The sequence below is a fragment of the Cherax quadricarinatus genome, chromosome 55 (genome assembly GCF_038502225.1).
Source record: "Cherax quadricarinatus isolate ZL_2023a chromosome 55, ASM3850222v1, whole genome shotgun sequence".
In the NCBI taxonomy this organism is placed as follows: Eukaryota; Metazoa; Arthropoda; class Malacostraca; order Decapoda; family Parastacidae; genus Cherax; species Cherax quadricarinatus.
In genome coordinates this window covers 14,844,544-14,867,474 of record NC_091346.1, presented here as the reverse complement: position 1 = coordinate 14,867,474, position 22,931 = coordinate 14,844,544, and the positions used below count along the sequence as shown (strand labels likewise).

The window sequence follows — 22,931 nt, the reverse complement described above, 5'->3', positions numbered from 1 at the left end:
TTAGATAAGGCTAAAGAGGTCTTTGTGGCATTTATGGATTTGGAAAAGGCGTATGACAGGGTGGATAGGGGGGCAATGTGGCAGATGTTGCAAGTGTATGGTGTAGGAGGTAGGTTACTGAAAGCAGTGAAGAGTTTTTACGAGGATAGTGAGGCTCAAGTTAGAGTATGTAGGAAAGAGGGAAATTATTTCCCAGTAAAAGTAGGCCTTAGACAAGGATGTGTGATGTCACCGTGGTTGTTTAATATATTTATAGATGGGGTTGTAAGAGAAGTAAATGCGAGGGTCTTGACAAGAGGCGTGGAGTTAAAAGATAAAGAATCACACACAAAGTGGGAGTTGTCACAGCTGCTCTTTGCTGATGACACTGTGCTCTTGGGAGATTCTGAAGAGAAGTTGCAGAGATTGGTGGATGAATTTGGTAGGGTGTGCAAAAGAAGAAAATTGAAGGTGAATACAGGAAAGAGTAAGGTTATGAGGATAACAAAAAGATTAGGTGATGAAAGATTGAATATCAGATTGGAGGGAGAGAGTATGGAGGAGGTGAATGTATTCAGATATTTGGGAGTGGACGTGTCAGCGGATGGGTCTATGAAAGATGAGGTGAATCATAGAATTGATGAGGGAAAAAGAGTGAGTGGTGCACTTAGGAGTCTGTGGAGACAAAGAACTTTGTCCTTGGAGGCAAAGAGGGGAATGTATGAGAGTATAGTTTTACCAACGCTCTTATATGGGTGTGAAGCATGGGTGATGAATGTTGCAGCGAGGAGAAGGCTGGAGGCAGTGGAGATGTCATGTCTGAGGGCAATGTGTGGTGTGAATATAAACCAGAGAATTCGTAGTTTGGAAGTTAGGAGGAGGTGCGGGATTACCAAAACTGTTGTCCAGAGGGCTGAGGAAGGGTTGTTGAGGTGGTTCGGACATGTAGAGAGAATGGAGCGAAACAGAATGACTTCAAGAGTGTATCAGTCTGTAGTGGAAGGAAGGCGGGGTAGGGGTCGGCCTAGGAAAGGTTGGAGAGAGGGGGTAAAGGAGGTTTTGTGTGCGAGGGGCTTAGACTTCCAGCAGGTATGCATGAGCGTGTTTGATAGGAGTGAATGGAGACAAATGGTTTTTAATACTTGACGTGCTGTTGGAGTGTGAGCAAAGTAACATTTATGAAGGGGTTCAGGGTAACCGGCAGGCCGGACTTGAGTCCTGGAGATGGGAAGTACAGTGCCTGCACTCTGAAGGAGGGGTGTTAATGTTGCAGTTTAAAAACTGTAGTGTAAAGCACCCTTCTGGCAAGACAGTGATGGAGTGAATGATGGTGAAAGTTTTTCTTTTTCGGGCCACCCTGCCTTGGTGGGAATCGGCCAGTGTGGTAATAAAAAAAATAATAATAAAATATGTATGTATATAAGGACGTTACTGAAGTGCCTTATTTTTATTAGCTGTGGGCAGTTTATTATAGCCTCCAGCACCTCCAGCACTTCCAGCACCTCCAGCACCTCCAGCACCTCCAGCACCTCCAGCACCTCCAGCACCCCCAGCACCTCCAGCACCTCCAGCATCTCCAGCACCTCCCTTCCACTCAAAAAATCTTTTCAGTCGATCCTTCCAGCCCTTCCTTAGACGCTTCCGTGTAAAATGGACGCCTTGCAACACTAATTACTTTTCTGATCGTGTGTGTACATGAGAGCCATCAGTTCCAGCCGTTCTGATAGTTATTTTCCTGTGGGCCCCTGGAATTCTCCAGCCGGCAAGTCTTTCCTACCTATTGATACCCCCCTCTTGATTAAGCACTATTCCAGTAGTCTTTCTTAATAACAAGGCCACCTCAACAACCCCTCTTCCGCTCCGTGAATTACACCCTTCAAACCACCAATCTTCTAATTTCTCCCCTTCTTATTCTCTGCATAATACTCACACCGCACATTAATCTTCAAACACGATATTATGCATGAAATAAAATACCAAGGGCTAATTACCTCTTTCTCTGGAACTAATGAGTATAACCAGAATAAAAAATAAATGTTTTCCGCCATGGTGGGTCACCTTACCTTGGTGGTTTATTCTACCTTGTTTGGTTTTATTCTTCCTTAATAGGTTGCCATGGTGGAGCCTCATGCATAATCAGGTTTACTGTGATGATGTAGATTGAGAATAACGAGTTTGGAGACATAAGGAAAGGCGTTTACCAATTCTATGGTATTTCTTTTATGCATATCTTTAAGATTCCTAAGACGAAAATTTGTTTCATTATATATACTTCCTCTATCTCTCTCACTATATATATATATATATATATATATATATATATATATATATATATATATATATATATATATATATATATATATATATATATATGTGTGTGTGTGTGTGTGTGTGTGTGTGTGTGTGTGTGTGTGTGTGTGTGTGTGTGTGTGTGTATGTGTGTGTGTGTGTGTGTGTGTGTGTGTGTGTGTGTGTGTCCGTGTGTGTGTGTGTGTGCGTGTGTGTGAAAAATAATGGCAGAAATTTTTAAGCATCAACATGTGTTTAATAATATGAGGGAGGTTCCTCGCCTCGCCACACATCATTAGGGAGGTCATGCCCATGGTAACTGATAGTTTGGTTAAAATATATTGAGAGTTCACTACAGATTCGAGAGGACTCACCCATCCTGTTTCTCACACACACACACACGCACACACACACACACACACACACACACACACACACACACACACACACACACACACACACACACACACACACACACACACACACACACACACACACACACACACACACACACACACACACACACACACACACACATTGCAGTGATGTATAACCCACCACAGAACTGCAGGAGGCCAAGAGAGGAATATGATGAGTGCAACAGAGCAATGGTGGACACTCTAGCTGAGGTGGCAAGAATGGCTCACTCAAGTAGAGCGAAGTTACTGGTCATTTGCGACTTCAATCACAGGGAGATTGATTGGGAAAACCTGGAGCCACGTGGGGGTCCCGAAACATGGAGAGCCAAGATGATGGATGTGGTGCTGGCAAATCTCATGCACCAACATGTTAGGGATACTACCAGAGAGAGAGAGAGGGGAGGATGAACCAGCAAGACTGGACCTCGTGTTCACCCTGAGTAGCTCAGACACTGAGCACATAACATATGAAAGGCCCCTTGGAGCTAGTGATCACGCAGTTATGAGCTTTGAATACATCGTGGAGCTAAAAGTGGAGAGGGTAACAGGAGTAGAAAGGGAAAAGCTAAACTATAAAAGGGGGGACTACACAGGAATGAGGATCTTCCTGCAGGAAGTTCAGTGGGGACAGGAGTTGGTAGGAAAATTAGTAAACTAAATGATGGACTTTGTAACAACAAAATGCAAGGAGGCAGAGGAAAAGTTTGTTCCCAAGGGTAACAGAAATAATGGGAAACACAGAACAAGCCCTTGGTTTACCCGAAGGTGCAGGGAGGCAAAAACGAAGTGCTCTATAGAATGGAAAAAGTACAGAAGGCAAAGGACTCACGAGAATAAAGAGATTAGTCGACGAGCCAGAAACGAGTATGCACAGATAAGGAGGGAGGCGCAGCAGCAATATGAAAATGACATAGCATAGAAAGTCAAGTCTGATCCGAAACTACTCTACAGCCACATCAGGAGGAGGACAACAGTCAAGAACCAGATAATCAGGCTGAGGAAAGAAGGTAGGGAGCTTACAAGAAACGACCAGGAGGTATGTGAGGAACTGAACATGAGATTTCAGGAAGTTTTTACAGTGGAGGCTGAAGGGACAACTGGAAGACAAAACAGTGTGGTACAGCAACAAGGGATATACCAACAAGTGATGGATGAATTACACACAACTGAGGAGGAGGTGGAGAAGCTCTTAAGTGACCTTGATACCTCAAAGGCGGTGGGACCGGACAACATCTCTCCATGGGTCCTTAGAGAGGGAGCAGGGACACTAAATGTGCCACTAACCAAAATCTTCAACACTTCCCTTGAAACTGGGCAACTACCTGAAGTATCGAAGAAGGCAAATGTAGTCCCCATCTTTAAGAAGGGAGACAGAAACGAAGCACTAAATTATAAACCAGTGTCACTGACATGTATAGTATGCAAAGTCTTGGAAAAGATTATCAGGAGGAGAGTTGTGGAGCACCTGGAGCGGAACATGATTATAAACGACAGCCAGAAAGGCAAATCCTGTGTCACAAACCTACTAGAGTTTTATGACAAGGTAACTGAAGTAAGAAATGAGAGGGAGAGGTTGGTTGATTGCATTTTCTTGGACTGCGAGAAGGCTTTCGACACAGTTCCTCACAAGAGATTAGTACAGAAGCTAGAGGAACAGGCACGTATAACAGGAAGGGCACTGCAATGGATCAGAGAATACCTAACAGGGAGGCAACAGTGAGTCATGGTCCGTGATGAGGTATCACAGTGGGCGCCAGTGACGAGCGGGGTCCCACAGGGGTCAGTCCTGGGACCAGTGCTATTCTTGGCATATGTGAACGACATGACGGAAGGGATAGACTCAAAAGTGCCCTTGTTTGCAGATGACGTGAAGTTAATGAGGAGAATTAAATCAGACGCGGACCAGACAGGTCTACAAAGAGACCTGGACAGGCTGGATGTGTGGTCCAGAAACTGGCTCCTAGAATTTAACCCCGCTAAATGCAAAGTCATGAAGATCGGAGGAGGGCAAAGAAGACAGCAGACAGACAGAGTATAGGCCTAGGAGGAGGCCAAAGCACATATTAACCATTTAACTGCTGCGGCATATGGACTGCAAACCTCACTCAAGGAGAAAGATACCTTTACGGACCCATACTGTGAGTATAAACACGTCACCGAGTTCCAGAGCATGTCCTATGAAGAAAGGTTAAGGGAAATAGGTCTGACAACACTGGAGGACAGGAGGGTCAGGGGAGACATAATAACGGCATACAAAATATTGCGTGGAATAGACAAGGTGGACAGAGACAGGATGTTTCAGAGATGGACACAGAAGCAAGGGGTCACAATTGGAAGCTGAAGACTCAGATGAGTCAAAGGGATGTTAGGAAGTATTTCTTCAGTCATAGAGTAGTTAGGAAGTGGAATAGTCTGACAAGCGATGTAATGGAGGCTGGAACTATACATAGTTTTAAGACAAGGTATGATATAGCTTATGGAGCAAGGGGAGAGAAGACCTAGTAGCGGTCGGTGAAAAGGGGGGGCCAGGAGCTGAGTCTCGACCCCTGCAACCACAATTAGGTGAGTTAGGTGAGTACACTCACACACACACACACACACACACACACACACACTCACACACACACACACACACACACACACACACACACACACACACACACACACACACACACACACACACACACACACACGCGCGCGCGGATGGAATAATGAATAAACATGAGGAGTGGAATGAAAGAATCAGTGAAAAATCCCCAGACATCATAGCAGTCACAGAAACAAAACTCGCTGAGATAATAACAGACACAATCTTCCCAACAGGATATCAGATCCTGAGGAAAGATAGAAGGAGTAGAGGGGGAGGAGGGGTTGCACTGCTCATAAAACACCAATGGGGATTTGAGGAAATGGTTGGAGAAAGAGACTACATTGTAGGTACAATTCAGTCCGGAGAACATAAAGTAGTCATTGGAGTGATGTATAACCCACCACAGAACTGCAGGAGGCCAAGAGAGGAGTACGAAGAAAACAACAGGGTGATGGTGGACAACTGGCTGAGGTGGCAAGAAGAGCTCACTCGAGCAGAGCAAAGTTACTGGTAATGGGCGATTTCAACTCGACTGGGAAAACCTGGAGCCACATGGGGGTCCCGAAACATGGAGAGCCAAGATGATGGATGTGGTACAAAACCTCATGCATCAACATGTCAGGGACACAACCAGAGAGAGAGGGGAGGATGAGCCAGCAAGACTGGATCTTGTGGAGGACATCACTTACGAGAGGCCCCTTGGAGCTAGCGATCATGTGGTTCTGAGTTTTGACTATATAGTAGAGTTACAAGTGGAGAAGGTAACAGGAACTGAAGGGGACAGGCCAAACTATAAAAGGGGGGACTACACAGGTATGAGAAACTTCCTGCAGGAGGTTCAGTGGGACAGAGAAATGGTAGGAAAATCAGTAAACGAGATGATGGAATATGTGGCAACAAAGTGCAAGGAGGCAGAGGAAAGTTTTGTTCCCAAGGGAAACAGAAATAATAGGAAGACCAAGACAGAGAATGGAAAAGGTACAGGAGGCATAGGACCCAGGAAAACAAGGAGATTAGTAGAAGAGCCAGAAACGAGTATGCGCAGATAAGGAGGGAGGCCCAGCGACAGTATGAAAACGACATAGCATCGAAAGTCAAATCTGACCCGAAACTGCTGTATAGCCACATTAGGAAGAAGACAACAGTCAAGGACCAGGTGATAAGGCTGAGGAAAGAAGGTGGAGAACTCACAAGAAACGATCAAGAGGTATGTGAGGAGCTCAACACGAGATTTAAGGAAGTATTTACAGTAGAGACAGGAAGGACTCTGGGGGGACAGACCAGATGGGGACACCAACAAGGAATACACCAACAAGTTTGGACGACATACATACAGATGAGGAGGAGGTGAAGAAACTGCTAAGGGACATCGATACCTCAAAGGCAATGGGACCGGACAACATCTCTCCATGGGTCCTTAGAGAGGGAGCAGATATGTTGTGCACCACTTACCACAATCTTCAACACATCCCTGGAAACTGGGCAACTACCTGAGGTATGGAAGACAGCAAATGTAGTTCCCATTTTCAAAAAAGGAGACAGAAAAGAGGCACTAAACTATAGACCTGTGTCATTGACGTGTATAGTATGCAAAATTATGGAGAAGATTATCAGGAGGAGAGTGGTGGAGCACCTGGAACGGAACAGGAGTATAAATGCCACCAGCACGGATTCACGGAAGGCAAATCCTGTGTCACAAACCTTCTGGAGTTTTATGATAAACTAACAGAAGTAAGACAAGAAAGAGGGGTGGGTTGATTGCATCTTCTTGGACTGCAAGAAGGCCTTTGACAAAGGTTTGCAACAAGGGCGCATAGTTCAGAGAATACCTGAGAGCTAAGGGGAATGTCCTATGAAGAAAGACGGAAGGGTTAAGGGAAATGTGAAGGAGGAGAATTAAATCTGACCAGGCACACTGGAGGACAGGAGGGTCAGGGGAGACATATATAACGAGTATAACACCGAGCATGTCTCCGGAAGCACACATATCAGATAACTGCTGCAGCATATGGGCGCCTGGCAAAGAACAGCATTCCGACACCTTAGTAAGGACATTCAAGACACTGTACACCGTGTATGTCAGGCCCATACTGGAGTATGCAGTGGAATAGACAAGGTGGACAAGGACAGGATGTTCCAGGGAGGGGACACAGAAACAAAAGGCCACAATTGGAAGTTGAAGACACAAATGAGTCAGAGAGATAGTAGGAAGTATTTCTTCAGTCATAGAGTTGTAAGGCAGTGGAATAGCCTAGAAAATGACGTAGTGGAGGCAGGAACCATACACAGTTTTAAGACGAGGTTTGATAAAGCTCATGGAGCGGGGAGAGAGAGGGCCTAGTAGCAACCGGTGAAGAGGCGGGGCCAGGAGCTAGGACTCGACCCCTGCAACCACAAATAGGTGAGTACAAATAGGTGAGTACACACACACACAAACACACACACACACACACACACACACACACACACACACACACACACACACACACACACGCACACACACACACACACACACACACACACACACAAACAAACACACACACACATACACACTGTTGCAACCCCTGAATAGGTTGCAATATATATAATGTATATAATGTATATTACATGTATATTACCTTTTCGTATAATTTTATACTGCTTATATTTGCGATAATAGCTAAATCGTGAATATATTACTTTATAATATTATTTGACTTAGTTACCTGTTGATAGGTAGGATGTAACACATATATTATGTGCTCAAATTATTATTATTATAATCAAGGGGGAAGCGCTAAACCCGGAGGATTATACAGCGCCTGGGAGGGGGGATGTGGAAGGCATTCAGGCTTAATTCGGGGAACTGGAGCACAGATCTAATTCCCTAAATCAAGAGCCCCTCACCAACATCAAGGAACCTTCCTTGAGGGGTATGTGCTCAAAGTTCAAGTCTTGATTGTGTAACTACTGTAATTATCGCTCTTTGCTCGTTAGACTGCCGGCTTCTGTTACTGAGCAGCAGCTGTCCACGGAGCTATCACGTGATCGAGGGGGGGGTGTCCTCACCTCGCCTGAAGTATTCAGTCTGGTCTAGACTCTCTTGGTGGTTGGACAGATTGTCTGTCTCATTATTCTTGTTAGCTCTGTAGAACTCTGTTCACAGAACATTGTATAGACTTAGTGATTTTCGACGTTATACTGAGGTTGTGTGTCTCATAGACACTTTGAGCAACTCAGGTCCTGAACTGTAGCTTCTGACCTAACTTGTACTGGTATCTGTGTATTATCACAGTCGGGGATTTTCTTATGCTGAACTTAGATTCAGTAGTATGGGAGTTTTGTGACTTTTGTGGAGGATCTGCTGATGGTCCCTACTTAGTGTCGCTATATTATCTCCTTGTTCCTGATTCTGTGTCGCAGTTGCTTGTTATATTGCTATTGGGCTTAGCATTCTTTTTATTGTTCAAGCAGACTGTTCTGATTGCCAGTTGGTCAAGAGCTTAGTTTATTTGAGGACTTTGTCAGTCACTTGTTTAAGTCTAGTCGAGTCGTGAGACATAGCGAACTACTTAGAGCACTTACACACTTACACACAAACTTGTACATATTTGTAATATCTTATTAAATGTTAATGTACCAGACGGTACTTAAGAATTATAAATGTGATATGTGCTTTCAGCACAATAATATTATACACGAGGGAAGTGATTATTATTATTTTGATCATTATTAATTTAATTTAATTTGATAATATACCTCTAGACTTAATAAATTTATTAAATTTTAATTTCTCTAGTTAGTAGCCTACCAGTTGTAATCCTGAAGCACTATTGAATCATACTGAATTCTAATGGATAATTGAACAAGGATACTGACTAATTGTTACGAAAACCCAGTAACAGGCTGGTGCTAGACGGGCAGTCCTTTCTAGTATTCACTGGAGATCTCTAAGCTTTTAGAATCGCGTTTTTTGTAACACACACACACACACACACACACACACACACACACACACACACACACACACGTAGTGGAGGCGGGAACCATACATAGTTTTAAGGCGAGGTATGATAAAGCTCATGGGGCAGGGAGAGAGAGGACCTAGTAGCAATCAGCGAAGAGGCGGGGCCAGGAGCTATGACTCGACCCCTGCAACCACAAATAGGTGAGTACACACACACATTCAATCTCGTACTTTAGACAAATATTTCTCATTACTGTTTTACACAAGAATTATCCTTATTTCACACTTTTAAGTAAACATTGAGTAATATTCTTACTGATTAACATTGATATTAACGTATTATAAATGACATGGGAATCACAGATAATACCTTACAATCTGTATTAATATTTGGCATTTCTTAACAAGCTCCTGTAATAACTAGGTTAAGCTCATCAAAGCTGAAAGCAGATTATCGGAGTGGTATATTTGTTAATAAGTTTATTTTATGCTAATCGCTTAGCCCTCATTCAGCTCACTGAGTGTTGAATGCTCGATACTCCATTTGCTAACTGGGAGACAAACACAGGTCTACCTTCTGAATAGAGGGATTACTTCAAGCACGATATAACTGGATTCAAAAGACACTCTACACTGTACACTTTGCGAGAAACTTACCCCAATAGAAACTTCTCCTATAACCTGTCCCTGTATCTTCGTTTCTGAGGCAATATATTTCCTCCACTTATAATTATACCATAATATACACAACACACGAAGGAAAGTTTGTCAGTGAGGTGAGATGTGTTGTCTTGAAGATGGCAGGTGATGTCTGATTACTGTAAAGTTCGCCTTGATGGGCAGGAAGACTCTCTTGGGAGAGCAGTGCCAATATGAAGGAGCCCTTTCATGTACCCCAGAGCGTGGTGGTATTGATGGAGATGACAGGAATGATGGGGACAGGAGTGATGGGAGGTGAAAGGAGTAATAGAAAGTGACAGGAGGGATGGGAGGTGAAAGGAGTAATAGAAAGTGATAGGAGTGATGGGAGGTGAAAGGAGTAATAGAAAGTGACAGGAGTGATGGGAGGTGAAAGGAGTAATAGAAAGTGACAGGAGGGATGGGAGGTGAAAGGAGTAATAGAAAGTGACAGGAGTGATGGGAGGTGAAAGGAGTAATAGAAAGTGACAGGAGTGATGGGAGGTGAAAGGAGTAATAGAAAGTGATAGGAGTGATGGGAGGCGAAAGGAGTAATAGAAAGTGACAGGAGTGATGGGAGGTGAAAGGAGTAGTAGAAAGTGACAGGAGTGATGGAAGTGAAAGTAATGATACGGACAACAGAAGCAATAGGTGACTTTCTAAACAAGTTGCTAAAAATGCCATCAACGGGTGCAAACAGACATGAAATTTTAAGGTCGTGCCATTATACTTACTTCCCCGTGTTGATCAATTAATGCAAAGGTTAGAGAAGCGAAACGACCCAATAAATATATTTTCTCCGGCATACGAGACAAATATTATCTTAGTATAAAATTTAACATCAGTAACAATTAAATTCCTAGCAATATCAGGATGACTCGACCTTATTTACCAGAAATTATACTTTGACAATGTGACGAAGGGATCATGATAGTTCTTGGAATTTAATTACCTTTTACTGTGGTTAAATTGCATATTATATTATATACAATAATGGATTACGTAAAGTATTAAGTTCTTTTTTCTTTAGCTCCTCAGAGGTAACTAAAACCCACAATGAAGGAGAGCCAAAACGCCCATACCTCCAGCAGTAGTGTACTGACCCACATCTTCCTACAGGAGAGTACGGGACCCACATCGTGGGCGGAGGAGCGAGGTTCCTACAGGCTGGATCTTCCCTCTCTCTAGAGTGTGTTGTTACTCACACCCGCGCACCGCCCACGGCTGTTCTCTGGTACCACGACCACAGTGTCCTGGACTACGACTCTCCAAGAGGTGGCATTTCCCTTCAGGTTAGTATTCTCGTCGTTGAAGTTAAAAACTTCCTTATTTCTCTTCTCAGTACTTTTACCCTCCTGATTAGAGATAGCTTTCTCCAGATATTGTTGTGTATCATTACTGTATTCTCCTTATATATTACAACTACAGCTCTGTATTTTACAATTGGAATTTGTTCAAATTAGTTCCGTCCTCCAGGCCAGAATTACTTTTCTTCAGGTCACTATTGTCTCGCCATCAAGGCTACAACAATATTTATGCCACTAGTTTCTCACCGTAATGGCTAGAATTACATTTCTTCAGCACAGTAGTGTCTCCTTCTAGACTCTAGCCATGATAGCCGTTTCTCATCCTGATTTTTTTCTCTATCTCCAGGGTTTTTATGTCACTTTCCTTTTAACAATTACGCTAATCACATACCTAACTATACTGCCTTATTGCCCCTAATTATACTCACTTGTTGCTTCTAACTACTGGATACTCACTATACCTAATTATATTCGCTAATTGCTCCTACACTAAATTTGTCATTCAGCGTAAGGAACGATGAAGGTTCGATCTTCCATAAACTAATCGCCAGCTACGATACCTTAATATAATCACTGATTCCGCCTCCTTCAGGTGGAGAAGTCAGGGGAGCAGACCACATCTCGGCTGCTTCTCTCAGCAGTAAAGGAATCAGATTCTGGAAACTACACCTGCGTCCCCGTCAACGCTCCCACAGCATCTGTGTCCGTCCATGTCAACAACGGTAGGTTTTACGGTACAGGAACATGTGTGGTACGTGAAATTTTTTGTGCATTACGAAGTTATGCCTATTTATCTGCATATGCCATTTAAAATTAGATATGGATTAGTTTTGGGAAGATTAAATCGAGTTAAATTAGTATTATATCTTCGTACACATATCTTTATAGTTAACTAACTCCTAAAAAATATTTTAGACACCCCTAGAAAATATGTGATTAATGTTGTATCCTCTACAAAAATAATATCACATTTGCATGAAATACAAATATAAATCGAGCAATTAGAACAGATTTTTGTAAAATAAACGGAATTATGTTTTTCATTTGGACTTTGCCACACCTCCTGAAATGCCATCTCCCATCCCCTGAAACGCCATCTCCTACCCCGTGGGGGTGCGGCACAACAGGTTGGAAACCCTTGCCCTAACAGAATAAAAAAAAAATAAAAAAAATGATTCCAAAACTACAAAAAAAGATGAATAAAACAGGAGACAGTGATGATATATCCTCCAATATAATTAATGGAGGAATTTCTCTGTACTGGATTGTTTGAGGTAATATTGACTGAATCATGAGCAGCGTTTGTATTCGCTCAGTCAACTTTTAATTTATGGGTGACCACTTTTGAACACGTATTGGCACAACTTGCTAATGAGAAATTTATTGAGTATGAGAACTGCATTGTGTGGGAAATTACCTATTTATACCCAGCTTTTTTTGTGGGATACAACTAAGCGCGTTGTGTCCCCTTTTTCTGTACATTGTAAATCCCTGCAATAATTCGGAAACCGATGAAAATCAATAGACTACAGATTAAGCTTAACTGTGACAAGGTTTCACTCTGTGTACAGCTTGATCAAGTCATGATAACGTGACAAAGCTCTCAAGAGAGTGGAATGAATACGCCATTTGGATTCAAATCGTAGAATCAAATCCCCCATCCGACATTCTAAACACTCGTCAACAATTAGTTGAAATGGATGTGATTGACCTGGATTGGCTGGATCGTTGGGTATAAAGCCTCTCAGTTGCACGATGGTCATTAAGGTTGCATGTAACCTAAACACTAGCAGTCAATAATAATTGAATCCTAAAATTGGGGTTTATGCAATCTGATATACGCAGTCCTGGGGGTATACGCAGCGAGAGATATACAGCTCTTGGAGTATATATATATATATATATATATATATATATATATATATATATATATATATATATATATATATATATATATATATATATATAAACACTGATCTCTGGCTGAAGGAGACTCGAACCTACGAACCTTAGGACAAGGTACGCAGTGCTTTACCAATCTACCCACACTGGACAATACCTTGGCGTGTAGCATGCGCTACACGTTTGATCCAAGGCAGCCAGCTTTCAGGGAGAAGGCTTACAGCTTTTCATCTCATCCCCTGCATGCATCAGCCTTACTAGAGATTTGAACAATGCAAGGAATTCAAATCTCTAGTAAGGCTGATGCATGCAGGGGATGAGATGAAAAGCTGTAAGCCTTCTCCCTGAAAGCTGGCTGCCTTGGATCAAACGTGTAGCGCATGCTACACGCCAAGGTATTGTCCAGTGTGGGTAGATTGGTAAAGCACTGCGTACCTTGTCCTAAGGTTCGTAGGTTCGAGTCTCCTTCAGCCAGAGATCAGTGTTTGTGTATATTTCGCATGCTCTCGCGAATTCCTTGCATATATATATATATATATATATATATATATATATATATATATATATATATATGTCGTGCCGAATAGGCAGAACTTGCGATCTTGACTTAAGTAGCAACCCTCATCTTGCCATATAGGACAAGTGAAAATTTGTGTATGCAATAATTTCGCCAAAATCATTCTGAACCTAACGAAAAAATATATTTCACTGTGTTTGTTTAGTATTAAATTATTGCAAACAAATCTGGGTTAGGCTAAAATAAATTGCGCTTGTTATAATAAGGTTAGGTAAGTTTTCTAAGTTCCTTTTGGAGCAAAATTATAAATTTTTACATCAACATTAATGAAAAAATATATTTTTAAACGTATAAGAGAAAATTTTAGAAAGGACTTAATTTTAAATGAGTTCTTGCTAATTGACCAGTTTTACATATTCAGCGGCACGATATATATATATATATATATATATATATATATATATATATATATATATATATATATATATATATATATATATATATATATATATATATATATCAAAAGATATACACCTTTCGGTATATATACGCTGAGTAGTTGCTGATCTTTTAAACATTCAGGTCAGCAGTTCCTGGACTTCTGAACAATTAAGTCAGTATTTCTCTTTTCCACAACTTTCATAACATTAACACCTCCCCCTCTTCAGGAGTCTTTTTCTTCAGCTTTTACCAGAACTAGTTACAACGTCAACTAATCCTCTTGTGTCTGTGATGGGCGGCAGCAGATGAGCTGAGGGCGGCGGTGTACCAGGGCGGCATCAGTCTGGCCGCCCTCTGCCACCCTGGTGTAGGCGGTAGCGCTCTTCCAATCGTGGTAGCAGTTGCTGTGATTCTCCGTGGCTGGCTTATGGACCTACTTTCTTAGCATCCAAGCTCTGTTGAAGGTATGATATTTACACTATCTCTCAGTAGACAGACGGAGTCGAACCAGAGCACTCTGCATCAACGTACACAGTGTTTTTGACACACAGCCAGATCCCAAATCTAGGATCTGACTGTGTGGCAAATGTACTGCTGTATGTATGTGTGTGTGTGTGTGTGTGTGTGTGTGTGTGTGTGTGTGTGTGTGTGTGTGTGTGTGTGTGTGTGTGTGTGTGTGTATGTGAGTGTGAAAGTATCAGTAACAATTCCAAAGAGTGTTCACAGGAGTCAGCTTAAGAGAAAGATTTTTTTCATCACACTATAAACTGAGAAAATAAGTCGGTGGATGGTACAAATTAGAGCGACAGAGTTAAAATAAGGTGGTAGACAGTGTAAAATAAGGAGATAAAACATGGAAATTACTGCAATAAAGGTTATCAAACAGCTAACCATCAATGTAGCGGACATCAACATAACAGACTTGGGCTGGGTCAGTCTCTTCGGTAACAACAGACAAAATCTGAAGTTGGAATCATTCATCATTGTTAATATCACAGCAAAATATTGTCTCTGTCCACCATAGCTGCCGTTACCAGTGACCATTTGCTCTAAATACAGTGAAAAGTACAAAACCGCTAAGAGATAACTCGATATATAAAAATCGTCTAATGTTTGAAGTGTAGAACGAAAAAGAAAGTTTCAATATTCATGGAACCTCTGGACCCTCCAGAGCCACGGCTCAAACTCGATGTTTATACATAAATGTATATTCTTCAGAAACAAAGCGTATGGTTTTTTGGGTGACAATTTAAACTCTAGGCACAAACAGCTTAAAGTACTACTGATGCTTGTGTGGCTGTAATGTTGTTACTGAATGTGTGGTAATACTGCAGTTACTGCTTGTGTGGTAATACTGCACTTACCACTTGTGTGGTAATACTGCAGTTACTGCTTGTGTGGTAATACTGCACTTACCGCTTGTGTGGTAATACTGCAGTTACTGCTTGTGTGGTAATACTGCACTTACCGCTTGTGTGGTAATACTGCAGTTACTGCTTGTGTGGCAGTACTGTACTTACCGCTTGTGTGGTAATACTGCAGTTACTGCTTGTGTGGTAATACTTCACTTACCGCTTGTGTGGTAATACTGCAGTTACTGCTTGTGTGGTAATACTGCACTTAACGCTTGTGTGGTAATACTGCAGTTACTGCTTGTGTGGTAATACTGCAGTTACCGCTTGTGTGGTAATACTGCAGTTACTGCTTGTGTGGTAATACTGCACTTACCGCTTGTGTGGTAATACTGCAGTTACTGCTTGTGTGGTAATACTGCACTTACCGCTTGTGTGGTAATACTGCAGTTACTGCTTGTGTGGTAATACTGTACTTACCGCTTGTGTGGTAATACTGCAGTTACTGCTTGTGTGGCAATACTGCACTTACCGCTTGTGTGGTAATACTGCACTTACTGCTTGTGTGGTAATACTGTACTTACCGCTTGTGTGGTAATACTGCAGTTACTGCTTGTGTGGTAATACTGCACTTACAGCTTGTGTGGTAATACTGCAGTTACTGCTTGTGTGGTAATACTGCACTTACCGCTTGTGTGGTAATACTGCAGTTACTGATTGTGTGGTAATACTGCACTTAACGCTTGTGTGGTAATACTGCAATTACTGCTTGTGTGGTAATACTGCACTTACCGCTTGTGTGGTAATACTGCAGTTACTGCTTGTGTGGTAATACTGCACTTACCGCTTGTGTGGTATTACTGCACTTACTGCTTGTGTGGTAATACTGCAGTTACCGCTTGTGTGGTAATACTGCACTTACCACTTGTGTGGTAATACTGCAGTTACTGTTTGTGTGGTAATACTGCACTTAGCGCTTGTGTGGTAATACTGCAGTTGCTGCTTGTGTGGTAATACTGCACTTACCGCTTGTGTGGTAATACTGCAGTTACTGCTTGTGTGGTAATACTGCACTTACCGCTTGTGTGGTAATACTGCACTTACCGCTTGTGTGGTAATACTGCACTTACCGCTTGTGTGGTAATGCTGCAGTTACTGCTTGTGTGGTAATACTGTACTTACCGCTTGTGTGGTAATACTGCAGCTACTGCTTGTGTGGTAATGCTGTAGTTTCTGTGTGGTAATACTGCAGTTACTGCGTGTATGGTAATGCTGTCAGTACTATTTGTATGGCAATATTGTCAGCACTGTATGGTAATTTTTTATTTTATGTGTGTGGTGATGGTATTACATTACTTGGCGTGGTAACAGTGTATTTACTGTGAAAACAACGTTAGTACTGCGTGTGTGGTTATAGTCTTAGGAAGGTGACAGTCCTTGCGTCGTGGCAATAATGTTGTTTCTACTTGTTTGGCAATATTGCTAGTAAAGGAATATTACCAGTAGATGAGTAGCGGTAGATGAGTAAAAAGTTTGCTGGAAGCGCAGAAATACATAGAAAAGCTAACGAATAATAATAATAATAATAATAATAATAATAATAATAATAATCCTAGGTAGTAGGTTGGTAGACAGCAACCGCCCAGGGAGGTAATAAGTAATAATAATAATAATAAGTTTTCAGGTACGTCTTGCTAATACATAATACACATACATGTACAAGCACATATATACACACCCCTCTGGGTTTTCTTCTATTTTCTTTCTAGTTCTTATTCTTGTTTATTTCCTCTTATCTCCATGGGGAAATGGAACAGAATTCTTCCTCCGTAAGCCATGCGTGTTGTAAGAGGCGACTAAAATGCCGGGAGCAAGGGGCTAGTAACCTCTTCTCCTGTATATATTACTAAATGTAAAAGGAGAAACTTTCGTTTTTCCTTTTGGGCCACCCCGCCTCGGTGGGATACGGCCGGTGTGTTGAAAGAAAAAGAATAATAATAATAATAATAATAATTTTATATATTATAATAATATTAATAATAATAATAATAATTTTATATATTATAATAATAATAATAATAATAATAATAATATTATTATTATTATTATTATTATTATTATTATTATTATTATTATTATTATTATTATTGTTATTATTATTATTATAACAATTCAAGACTAAAAAAGAGAGTTTCAAAGCAAGCAAATGATACAACGATTCTTTAACCTACTCTGACCTTCAAGTCTCGTCTTCACCCAGCCTGGGGTGAACTTAAGTTAGCCAGCTGCTAGCTAGAAAAGTTTAAATTATCCCTCAAGTCTGGTAAGATAAGACAAACTTACAAGGCTGTTGACACGACAACAAATTAGTGAGTGTGTGGGTGGCTGGATGTAATTTAAGTGGTGGAAAGAACTTTTCCTAATGAGATATAATTAATCATTTGTTTGCTTTTGTTTACAGATGAAATGATGCCGAGGAAGACATGTCGACCTGCATGTTTGGACCCAATAATCCTGGAAGCCGATGAGTCATGCACACTGTGAAGCACTTCTCACCATATGTCCCTGAGCCTGGTTACTGGTCATGAAGGCTGGTTTCCTAATAGGCTCCTTGAAGCCTGCTCAACTTACAAGTCATCTTCCAGGTTCCAGAGTCAAACCACGGTCACTTTCACGTCTTGTTATAAGTCACGAAAGCAGATAATCTCTCCTCTCGTGAAAGCAGTTAGTGGCACCGGTTCTGATCTCATTTCCACGGTCCCAAATCTGGTTAAACATGAAAACATAAGAAAAGAGGATCACTGCAGCAGGCCTGTTGGCCCATACTAAGCAGGTCCTTTACAATCCATCCCACTAAAAAAGCATTTGCCAAACCCAATCTTCAATGCTACCCAAGAAATAAGCTCTGATAACTCTATCCACTCATTTGCAAGTCCCACTCAAATCCAACCCCTCTCACTCATATATTTATCCAACCTAAATTGAAACTACCAAAAGTCCTAGCCTCAATAACCCAACTAGTTTGCTTCACAAGATCCTGAATCTTGGTCATCGCTTGTGAACCATGTCAACTCTCGGAAATATGACCATGTCTGCATGCTCATGGTCATGTTACAGGCTTTAGAAGCAGCTCAGCCTACATGAAGCCATGTCCATCGGCGTGTCACGAAGTTACGAAGACATGTCACTCTACATGACATAAAGAAAAGGTCATAGGTCCTATGGATAAAGTCAAAAAGCACTCAGCTTGATCATAAGTTCCTGAAGCCAGTTCGAAGAACTTTATCTTGACAGCTCCAGATCTGTCACTTTAAGTCGTGGCAACAAGCATTTCGAATAGGTTCAGCTGCCTTGACAATATTGACAAATCTGACCTGGAATGATCTATACTCATGTATTAATGAGAATAGACTTCTTAGTCCCATCATACGGGACTCTGTAACCAAATGACCAGACTGGATTTCAACGTTTGAAACAGAAAGAGTAGGTATTGGAATGAGATACCGACATAAATATATTTATATGGGACCTTTGTTGACGACGTTTCGCCCACCTGTGTGACATACTAACAACGAGAAAAATGGTGAGCGAGTTCTGAAAAATGAAGACAGATCAGGACCATCTGTCTGTTACTATGAGTAACAGACAGATGGGGTCACCACAGGTGGTGTCTGAAAGTGGAACAGAAACATGTATAATGTATATTCCTCAAGTCATTTTCACATTGTTTTTCTTACCTCTGATATCTCTAATATATAAATATGTATATATTTTGAAAATAAATCGTTTTAAATACATTACTTAAATATAAACCAATACTTTTGATTTCCTTATTAATACAAAATGGTTATAACTATAACCAAAATTTTTAAAGGGGTGGACCGGTAAGCCAGGGGAAGGCCTAGGTCAGATGTCCAGAAGCTCCAACGGCGGTTCATCATATAAGACCCGAGCCAAGAAACACTTATCCTGTTTCCTGACAAATCTTACTGAGGGTATTATTCAAGGTGAGTTTTTCTGAAGGCATATCATAGACCAGATATATTTTGAAGAGTTAGGGGAAGAAATATTTATTTGTAATTATTAATTAATTAATAATCATGATTAATATAATTGCATATACACTGATTACCTCTCAGTGTACACGCATTTTTAATAATCCTAATAATCTTTATATTCATCTCTCATACCGGGGTTGTCTAAACCCCTTGTGTATATGACATGCAAATGATGTGGGTAAAATACTCGATCTCTGAACAATTTAAAATAAGAAGTGGTTAGAAGAGAATAATCTATCAGCTGTTCTGTTCCTAGCAATCCATATGTCGAGTGAAACCAAGTTATTGACATCTTCTGACGTCATACTGGCACTTCATAGGACTGGCAGAGTATGAGGATATATTGGGTAATCCACTGAAGGTCTGGAATAGTTAAAAGGTTGATTACTCCTGCAACAGAAGGAAGAATTTTGTAATTGGTTTGGTAACACTGACATAATGTGCAAAAGAAAGGACACTTGCGTTTAACCTCTTTTGGATTCCTCACTTCTAAGGAATTATTGGGAGTGATGATCCACCCTCAGGGCGAAATGTTTCCCGTAATAAATGTCCTGAGCTGTACGAAAGTGTCGTTTCCCACAGGAGGAAGAAAGTTAGAACAACGATGTGTTCCCGTGCTCAACGGGGCTCAAAAGGTCTCTGACACCTTTTCTCCCAGAGCTCAACGAGTAAAGATACTACTACTACTACTACTACTACTACTAACAATAATAATAATAATAATAATAATAATAATAATAATAATAATAATAATAATAATAATAATAATAATAATAATAATAGTAACAATAATAATAATAATAATAATAATAATAATAATAATAATAATAATAATAATAATAATAATAATAATAACCTTTATTTGTACAAGTACATGTACAAGGTATGTAGGCATAGCTGACATCAGTGACATACTGTACAGAAAGCCCCTGGTTATTCGGAGCATTTCGAGCAAATTAGATCAATTTTGCCCCAGGATGCAACCCACACCAGTCTGTTACTACCCAAGTACCCATTTTACTGATGGGTAAATATTGAACTGCAGGTATATTAAGGAAACACGTCCTAATGTTTCCACCCGTACCGGGGATCGACCCCCGGACATCAGTGTGCGAGCCGAGTGCGCTACCGATCTAGCTACGAAATATCATTTTAATATATCTCTAAAACAAATTTTTCATCAAAGCTGGAATTTTTTTTAATAACCTTGGACAAGCAGATTGCCATGTACACATACTACAATTTGCACACACTAATGTGCACATGGTAGTACTAATGTGCACATGGTAGTACTAATGTGCACATGGTAGTACTAATGTGCACATGTCAAAATTTGACCTTTAATATGTTTAACTTTTTTTTCAACTAAAGAAAATTAATAATTATTGTTATTAATGTTGAGCCAGCTCCTTGGATCTAGAGCCCTTCACCAGCATCAAGTCACCCCCCTTCAAGTGAGGGTCCTCTAAAGACATTCCACCTCAAATTTTTGAGAGAAACAATCATGATAGAAGAATCATATACACGAAAGAAGAAACACATCCACGAAGGCAGTAATGAAAGCAAAACTACACTCATGAAGGCAGTAACAAGGTCATGAAAGCAGAAACACAGTCATGAAGGCAGTAACAAGGTCATGAAAGCAGAAACACAGTCATGAAGGCAGTAACAAGGTCATGAAAGCAGAAACACAGTCATGAAGGCAGTAACAAGGTCATGAAAGCAGAAACACAGTCATGAAGGCAGTAACAAGGTCATGAAAGCAGAAACACAGTCATGAAGGCAGTAACAAGGTCATGAAAGCAGAAACACAGTCATGAAGGCAGTAACAAGGTCATGAAAGCAGAAACACAGTCATGAAGGCAGTAACAAGGTCATGAAAGCAGAAACACACTCATGAAGGCAGTAACAAGGTCATGAAAGCAGAAACACAGTCATGAAGGCAGTAACAAGGTCATGAAAGCAGAAACACAGTCATGAAGGCAGTAACAAGGTCATGAAAGCAGAAACACAGTCATGAAGGCAGTAACAAGGTCATGAAAGCAGAAACACACTCATGAAGGCAGTAACAAGGTCATGAAAGCAGAAACACAGTCATGAAGGCAGTAACAAGGTCATGAAAGCAGAAACACAGTCATGAAGGCAGTAACAAGGTCATGAAAGCAGAAACACACTCATGAAGGCAGTAACAAGGTCATGAAAGCAGAAACACACTCATGAAGGCAGTAACAAGGTCATGAAAGCAGAAACACACTCATGAAGGCAGTAACAAGGTCATGAAAGCAGAAACACACTCATGAAGGCAGTAACAAGGTCATGAAAGCAGAAACACACTCATGAAGGCAGTAACAAGGTCATGAAAGCAGAAACACACTCATGAAGGCAGTAACAAGGTCATGAAAGCAGAAACACACTCATGAAGGCAGTAACAAGGTCATGAAAGCAGAAACACACTCATGAAGGCAGTAACAAGGTCATGAAAGCAGAAACACAGTCATGAAGGCAGTAACAAGGTCATGAAAGCAGAAACACACTCATGAAGGCAGTAACAAGGTCATGAAAGCAGAAACACAGTCATGAAGGCAGTAACAAGGTCATGAAAGCAGAAACACACTCATGAAGGCAGTAACAAGGTCATGAAAGCAGAAACACACTCATGAAGGCAGTAACAAGGTCATGAAAGCAAAACTACACTCATGAAGGCAGTAACAAGGTCATGAAAGCAGAAACACAGACATGAAGGCAGTAACAAGGTCATGAAAGCAGAAACACACTCATGAAGGCAGTAACAAGGTCATGAAAGCAAAACTACACTCGTGAAGGCAGTAACAAGGTCATGAAAGCAAAACTACACTCATGAAGGCAGTAACAAGGTCATGAAAGCAAAACTACACTCATGAAGGCAGTAACAAGGTCATGAAAGCAGAAACACAGTCATGAAGGCAGTAACAAGGTCATGAAAGCAGAAACACAGTCATGAAGGCAGTAACAAGGTCATGAAAGCAGAAACACAGTCATGAAGGCAGTAACAAGGTCATGAAAGCAGAAACACAGTCATGAAGGCAGTAACAAGGTCATGAAAGCAGAAACACACTCATGAAGGCAGTAACAAGGTCATGAAAGCAGAAACACAGTCATGAAGGCAGTAACAAGGTCATGAAAGCAGAAACACACTCATGAAGGCAGTAACAAGGTCATGAAAGCAGAAACACAGTCATGAAGGCAGTAACAAGGTCATGAAAGCAGAAACACACTCATGAAGGCAGTAACAAGGTCATGAAAGCAGAAACACAGTCATGAAGGCAGTAACAAGGTCATGAAAGCAGAAACACACTCATGAAGGCAGTAACAAGGTCATGAAAGCAGAAACACAGTCATGAAGGCAGTAACAAGGTCATGAAAGCAGAAACACAGTCATGAAGGCAGTAACAAGGTCATGAAAGCAGAAACACA

At 41.0% G+C, this 22,931-nt stretch overlaps 1 protein-coding gene across 1 annotated transcript in view; it reads left to right on the top strand.

The window, feature by feature from the left end:
* The window catches only part of LOC128698997 (kin of IRRE-like protein 1), a 199,845-nt gene extending 180,752 nt beyond the window's left edge, over positions 1 to 19,093 (top strand). The window contains exons 6-9 of the mRNA XM_070096766.1: positions 11,021 to 11,193; positions 11,801 to 11,930; positions 14,374 to 14,532; positions 17,882 to 19,093. Coding sequence (XP_069952867.1) covers positions 11,021 to 11,193; positions 11,801 to 11,930; positions 14,374 to 14,513 — 443 coding nt within the window. The 3' untranslated portion in view covers positions 14,514 to 14,532; positions 17,882 to 19,093. The remainder of the gene's footprint in view (positions 1 to 11,020; positions 11,194 to 11,800; positions 11,931 to 14,373; positions 14,533 to 17,881) is intronic.
* The last annotated feature ends 3,838 nt before the right edge of the window (positions 19,094 to 22,931 follow it).